Here is an 8,141-nt window from a genome sequence, read left to right on the forward strand (position 1 = left end):
CATTCAACAAAGCAAATGATTATAAGATATAATTAATATACATATAAGTATCCACTACCATCTGGAATGGAAATAAATTCTTGTTAGAATATATTGCTTATTATAATGTTTTTTGATGTGAGATCTAATGTATTTTACCGGTATAGTACACTTTGTGAAAACTTCATGCTAAAATAAGCTATTAGATGATAATCTATAAAAATAAGTTTGACTCTACTTGTGCATATTATTTAAATATACACGAGACAGACTTCTTTTTATTAAAAGAAACTCAGAAGTGGATTTTTTAGTCCATACTTGTGAGTTCAAACAAATTGACATGTACAGCTGAATGAAAACAAATGGAAACGTGTTCAGGACACCTGTAAAATCTGTTTGGAAAAATACATAAAAAATGATTCACATACACCGCGAAAGCAAAGTTGCAGACCTCGACTTATAAATTGTGATGTACATTTATTTTATGTATTCATTGTTATGTTACTAGTTCTGTTGTATATAAATGTATTATCTAGATATCACATACAGTTCATTCTGTCAGCAGTTGTTAAAGATACTGAGTACTTTATATACTGTATTTAATTCTAAAATGATGAAAAATATCTTGGACAGAGAATTAGCTCTATTTTAAAATCACTTGGAAAAACACTGGGGTTGTATTATAAGGGAGCAAAAAAAAAATAATAAAAAAAAAATAAATAAAAAAAATAGATGAAATAATATATCATGTAGAATTTGTAAACTTGTACAATTTAACAAAGTTACACGAAGAAAATATACGGATCATGCTGTCTTTTCCTGGCAAAACAATGTCCTACGAAAAGCTGCTAAAATGATCTGGACACAAGTAATTGATGGAGAAATCATTTAGATGCCATATACACACGTGTATGTATGAATGCAACAGAAGTAACCTAGTGCAAGGAGAGATGGTTTCTCTACACTTGTTAATACCCGATGGCAATATTATACATGTATATAGATATGAATGTAATAAACTGTGATATATTAGCAACTCAGTGCAACGAGAAACATGTGCTACATATGTTGTCAACCCGATGACAACATTGGACATCAAGGTATGCCTGAAGGCTCTCTCTCTCTCTCTCTCTCTCTCTCTCTCTATATATATATAACATTAGAAACTATCTTATGGAAAATTTACGTTGTTCTGGATCAAAGAAATGTGATTTAGAAATTAACTGTTTTTACAAATTTCTTGTAAATGAAAATGAGTCAAAGTTTATGCTACAATAATCATGAATGGAAAAAAACCTTTTGCACTTGATTGTAAGGTGTATATACAGCACGTGATTTGTCTACACTGTTGTACCGACTACGCCCCTTTATTTTGCTTCTTTTACAAGAAAAAAAAAAACCCTTGTATATTTTACATCTGTATATTTCTGTATATTGTCTGAAATGAAAAGAGGAAAAAACACACCAAGTTTCATCTTCAACAAGTTTCAGTGTGGAAGTTTTTTTTATTTAAGAAATAAAAATCGCGTTTCCGTGTATGTTGCAGGATTTCCTCCGAGGTCGAGAAATATTTTTTGAAATATAAAAGCCGAGGCTTTTATATTTCAAACCGAGGGGATTATCCTGCACCATCCATAAAAAAGAACTTTATTTCTATTCTACTACGGCCCAGAAAGTTTACGTATATAGCTATGAATTAGGTTATCGTGACGTCATGCTAGTTTCCGAAACGAACTAGGCTGATGACGAAAAAGGTGACATGGTAGGGTATACTGGAGCTATTTTGGAAACTTTTAAGTATTTAGTTTGATGTTGACGGATTATATCAACTGCTATGAATGCACAGTCCAAGAAAACGACAAATTACGTGGAAGAGGGTTAAGTTGTCCGTGCATCGACGTGTTTGTTTACATGTGTATTGATCTCGGAATGCAGACGATTGATTTATATTGAATGACAAATGTTCTTCAGTCATTTATAAATTTGTTTTGCAAAATATATATATTGATTAATTCTATGATTATTAAATGGAATTAGCAGTTAGCGATGTTATTGTTGTATTAACAAAATACGAAGTGCATGCAAGATGTGTATCAATTTTCTCACATTCAGCTATTTCGTATGAAGGTATATCGCAGAATAATGACCGCGGCATTCTTTCGATCGTTGCAATGCCAATAACTGATAGAGACTTGACAACTTAGAGTTTTAGTGTGAAAGTTTTTCATTGTATGAGAGAGAATCGGAAACGTACAGAGTTTTCAGTCTGATATCTACAGATCTAGCAATGTAGTTTCAGCGTGAGTGTTTTCATTGAATTTGTCTATTTTAAGGATGCACGGGGAAAAGCTGTACACAGTCGGTTTTTCATATCCATGATCTATCACGTGCATACATACTAGTATGTTGTGGCCTTGAACAGGTGACGGAGGTTCTTGGTGTGTGGGGGGACAGATCTGTCATCACAAACCTGAGTCTTAAATTACCGTGCACTCTTGACGGTGCATGAATGATGTCTGTCACGTACTCACGTCTAACAATAGTTGCAGTTTAAACCTGATTTATCGAATTATGTTCACGTTTATAAAATGCTCCGGAGAACAGATAAGATGATATTGATATCGATAGAGGAAGGGGATCCCCCTTACGTCAAACTGCGCATGAATAAGAGAATAATTATAATACCTGTATATATCAATATCATATTAATTTTATGGTCTTCAATAACACAACAGTCATGGTAGTGTTTTGGATTAAGGAAAAAGTGGTAATTCAAAGGCATCCCTCGTGGTATACAGTATGACTTTAATCTCTGGGATAGCTACGGTAATACATTTCAATATCATTCTAATCGGTCGCTTAAAAATATATTTTCAACATTTTTGACAATTCTGAGAAAAGTCAAGATTTGGTAAATAATGCTCACAGCAAAGAAATTATGACCTTATTTTCAATTTTAAAAAAGTTTATTTCCAGAAATCACTGAAATGGTACGAAATAGTCAGAAATTTGTTCCCCCAACACGTCGCAAGAAGCCCACGAAAACGCCAGAATGTCGGCGCTTGTACACAGACTCGGCAGAGAGTATCTTCAGTAGCACACCAGAACTCATCAACCCTACACGAACAGACGGTATCCAAAGTCCGGGGGTCAACAATCAGAATCAGGAAGAATTCATAAATGACAAGGTTACATTTGTCAGAGTACAAAGGAGACTGTTGAAGAGAACTCAAGCCGATACCATCCATGAGGGAAAAAGAAAAGCGGCGAAGGACCAGAGGATGATGTCAGACCCCCTCCCTGCAGTACAGAGCCACCTCGGGGATGTAGGGTGCACCCCCAACGACTGCACTAGCATATTTAACTTCACGCAGAGTCCTCCTCCCAAACGCAAGAGCATGACTGCCTCTGAAAGGAAGAAGGTGAGATGTGTATGAGTTCAAACGGACATGGCAAAATTCGTAGCAATGAACAAAAATTGTTTACATCTCGTTTGCAGTGCATAGTTACCGAAATCTTATTCATTTTCTATTGAACATTAACAAACTACATTAATTTAATGTTTGACTTAAGAAATGGATCGTTACCAAGGAAGACGGCGTAATCTTTGACATGTTTGCTTTCTCTTTTGTGATTGTTGGAGAAAGTACATGATGTTAGATTTATTTCATTGGTTAAGAATGTTTCTGACAACAGGGCGGGTACATATGTAAGATTTCTCAATTTTCTTCATTCTTTCTATGGAATAGAATTATTTAGAATGCAGAGCCCAAACAGGGCATAGGAGCATTACACACACAATGAAAGGAAACCAAAAAGCAGAGTAAACACATTGACATACATACTTGAGTTTCAGGTTGGGACGAAATTACATTGGACAAGAAGGATTGATTGATTTTATATTGTTTAACGTCCCACTCAAGAATTTTTTACTCATATAGAGACGTCACCATTGCCAGTGAAGGGCTGTAAAATTTAGACCTATGCTTGGCGCTTAAGGCTTTTGTTCAGGGAGGGATCTTTATAGTGCCACACCTGCTGTGACACGGAGCCTCGATTTTTACGGTCTCGTCCGAAGGAGCGCCCCATTTAGTTGCCTCTTAGGACCTATTCTAACCTGGATACCTACGGAATGGACAAGACTTAAGGAAGGAGTCAGTGCACATCCTAATTCAAGTAAACAAAGGGTCTACGCATGGACATTCATATCATATCACGATTTATTATTTTTTACGTTCCGTCGAGAATTTTTCACTCGTATTAAGACTTTACCAGCTGTAGGTGAAGTACCACAAATTCAGACGTATGCTGGAGCGCTCAGGGCCGTAGCAGTGAGGGTTCTTTATTGAGGCAACGCCTGCCGCGACACGGGATCTCGGGTTTTAAGATCATATCCGAAAGACCCGTTGTTCTCTTCTGTAAATGCCTAGCTGCAATAATGTAGCCCTATCCAATTTTTTAATTCTGACGTTTTCGGGATAGGGCTACAATTCCATAGGATCTCCGTAATGGTGCAAAATAATTTTATGAATAACCGATAATAAACTCTATGTATTAGTCCTAAATGTTGTTTACACCAAAAGGAGTACCAACTTTGTGCTCGGGCATGTCTAATAAAGGTGTTTTTCATTAAATATAATGAACAGCATGCAAAATTCTTCGTCTGCTCCGCCATGCTTGTTATCGCGAGATCTCGTAGGTGGATCTAATGAAAAACCTAAACATTGACAATCAGCGCGAAAATGTAGTTACTCGAGCCACTTCGACAAAGAAAGGGAAATCATATTGTTGCAGAAAGAATTTACACTCTGCAGTTCGGTTTTTAACTTGATATTAAATTCAAACCTTTTCAATACCGACGAAATAGCTTTCGCCTCCATACTTGTCCATTGATGTAAATACTACCTTATATGGCATATGCAAATGACTTGACAATCGGAAGTTGAAACTTCAGTACATCAAACATGGCGCACAAATATGAATCGAGAAATTGGAATTCATCGAAATTGTTGAAAACGGTAGAATAGAGCCTCACAAATCTTAAGTTGCAGGTTGTAAATTTATATATTGACTAAGAAACATAGAATATCATTTTATTTACATAAAGAAAGTCAGGAAATGTTTAGAATGAGCGCAAATGTTGCGGGAGTGAATCACTCCCGCATTTGCACCATTACGGAGATCCTAAGGAGTTGTAGCCCTCTCCCTATAAAAAAAAAAAAAAAAAAAAAAAAAAAAAATCAGAGAGGGCTACATTATTGCAGCTAGTAAATGCCGAGCGTTTGACTTTGGCACGAGCGGCGCTCGAACCCACGACCTCCCGGTTACGAAGCGAACGCTCTATCACTAAGATACCGCGACATCACAAATACAATACTTCAAAACTCGTGTGACTTATAAAAGTACAAGGCGAGGAAACAATGTAAGACAACGTGTTCTCAGAGCATTAGAATAATTATAAAACAACAGTATTGCATGTGTGAAACACCCACCCACAGAGAGAGAGAGAGAGAGAGAGAGAGAGAGAGAGAGAGAGAGAGAGAAATATAGAATAGGTTCTAATTTAACAATGAGCATAATGATAAAAGTTCCTAGATGGATTACTGGTTGCATCAAACACCGGGATGTAGTATATTTATATTGACTACATAACGTGCAAAGCGCTAGGATAAAGATGCAACATTACATAATCTTATACATAAGCATGTATCATGCCAAGCACGTAGATTGAAAAGCCCGTATGCATATCAATAAGTAACATTCTTTGATCTATGAGAATATTGAGAAGATTTCATGGCATTTCCTAAATACCACGTTCCTGATGTATTTTACATGTTTATTCAAATGGTCCGTCTATCAACTCAGCACATAATGTAAACTGTAATAAAGAAGACTAAAGACAGTAAGCTTTATCATAGCTGCAGAACTAGCTCTCTGAGAGAGCAGAGATCTCTGATCATACCCAATATTTTCTCAGAGAGCTGCAGCTACAGCTTTAAGCTTTGCTTGAATTGAGTACATTAGTCCCCCGCTGTATTAGGTTTTTATGGTTTACCCTCAGGTTAACCAGGCTGTGACCATAATTTCTGATATTCCGCTTAAAAATTGCAGATTTATTTAGACGTTCTGTTGACGATATACAAGATGAAGAACCAATTACAGGGTTTACGAGAACGCCGGGAAAGTTTAACAGGTACCTATCAACATGTTTACTGATTTGGGTCAGAAAACTTAAATATAGGTCGATTCAAGTTTTATATGCAACTACATCGCTCTAAATCTATAGAGGTAGTATGTGTCGTCAAATCGATTTTCAATACTATTCCGGCATTCTTGTTTTAAAAAATGTCAGCTGTACCGCTCGACATGTTGACGACAGTTTATTGTTAAAATTTAACATGCACAGGTTTAAAGTCAACAGTATTGTGCTAAATGTTTAAATCGAATATTTCTTTGATGTATTATTTACGTCATTATAAAATTGATACTTTGGGTCGTGTTTCTATGGTTTATCATTTTTAAAAATATTTATTTACATGTGTTTATTTTTTGTTTGTTTCAGAAAAACGACAGAGGATGAAACCCCAGGGAACACGGGGAGAAGAGTGAGAGAATACATGTACATGTAAACTAAATTTAGAGATCACGAGTACATCAGTCGAGGTGGGGTGGGGGTGTCACGTGTGACTAGGAACAGCTGTAATACCCCCCCCCCTTTCCCCCGCTCTCTTCCCCGTCAAGGTACAGAGTTGTTGACAAACACGAATATCTAGTTCAATGCGTACGGATACGGAAATCAATGTGAACTTGGTAACACGAACTTTCTAGAACTGTAGAACGTTGGGTACAAAATAAACTCTTTGTATACTTTCGTAATGAAGTTAGAAATTATCTATTTCAAAGATTTTCACGAACAAAGCTCCTTAGTTTCATATATTTTATGAACAAAGTGCATGAAAGATACAACTGAACCAATGAACCAAAGTTAAAAAAAAATTAATGTGTTAATCAGCGGAGAACGTGTCTCTGTTTTAATATGAAGATTGGAGGTATTTGGCAGATCATTCGTAGACACGTAGGATTGCTTTGTCAATATTCTACTTATAATATACTGTAAATTACCGATAATGAGCTGAAATTTACAGCCAGGTGATAATGCGTTTTGATATATACATGTACGTAGTAAACTAATATGTAGGATTTGGTATGTCGGTATTCTGTACGAAATATGAAAGTGACCACACTAAATCCAATTCCATCTGGTTATAGGTGAATATCTCTTGGTTCCTCTGGTGACAATGACGAAGTAAGAACTCACGTTTCTCTTCCCAAAATGAATGTGAAACGATGTATAAAAAAAAAAAAAAAAAAAAAAAAAAAAAAAAAAAAAAAGATAACTGATTCACTGAATAAGTTGATCCCCCCCCCCCCGCCATTAAATATATGTTTGTTATAGGGTGAACATATTTTGTACGCGGGGTCAGTAGATAGTAGCATGATGTTGCGGACAAAATATTTAGACACTTCCACACAGTAAACATTGCAATAGATACTATTTAAAGCGTAAACACGGGCCTTGAGTTACAAATGTATATACGCCATAGAGAAAGAATACGACCGTCATTTCACACCTGTCCACATCTCGACGTTTCTCGTATACAGAATCTACTTTATTTACGTGGTCTCTATCGAACAATGAGGAATATGTTACCCTGATTAATCGAAGTATTGCAGGTTCCCAGTATTCGCAGGCACGTAAACATCATCGAAACGCATGAAGCACTTACACAACAATAACTCCCTAATTTGCATTATCTACGTGGGATTAATATGGCACGTCTAATGAAAAACTTGTTCTTTTTTCTCTGTCGCCGCCCCACACAGCGACAATCTAAAGAAAAGAAATGGAGGAAATGTGGTAATCAGATTTTAATTACATTTGATATCTCTGGGTATTTCTACCTCTTCAAAATGAGTTTTATAATATTTTGGGATTATAACCCTCGCCACTCGTTAACATCCCTCGGGTAATTTTCTTGGTATTCGCACCCCCCCCCCCCCCCCGCCCCTCTGAAAATCTTAGATCCTAGCTGGTTCGCTTAATGTACAAAGTAAGTTTTCACCATGGAATTAACAACTTTATAGTATTCCCTATAGTTATC

At 36.2% G+C, this 8,141-nt stretch overlaps 1 protein-coding gene and 1 long non-coding RNA gene across 2 annotated transcripts; one reads left to right on the forward strand and one right to left on the reverse strand.

Annotated features, from left to right (window-relative positions):
• Positions 1–2,763: 2,763 nt before the first annotated feature.
• Positions 2,764–7,787, reverse strand: LOC130050244 (uncharacterized). The gene is made up of 2 exons (XR_008798680.1): positions 7,691–7,787; positions 2,764–3,387 (listed from the first exon to the last, which is right to left on the reverse strand). It is a non-coding gene; the product is annotated as an uncharacterized LOC130050244 (long non-coding RNA).
• On the forward strand, positions 2,967–6,855 carry LOC125659460 (uncharacterized). The gene is made up of 3 exons (XM_048891132.2): positions 2,967–3,401; positions 6,091–6,172; positions 6,542–6,855. The coding sequence occupies exons 1-3, from the start codon at positions 2,967–2,969 to the stop codon at positions 6,586–6,588; spliced, it is 564 nt and encodes a 187-aa protein (XP_048747089.2). The 3' UTR covers positions 6,589–6,855.
• Positions 7,788–8,141: the final 354 nt, after the last annotated feature.

This window comes from Ostrea edulis, chromosome 9 (genome assembly GCF_947568905.1).
Source record: "Ostrea edulis chromosome 9, xbOstEdul1.1, whole genome shotgun sequence".
Taxonomy (NCBI): Eukaryota; Metazoa; Mollusca; class Bivalvia; order Ostreida; family Ostreidae; genus Ostrea; species Ostrea edulis.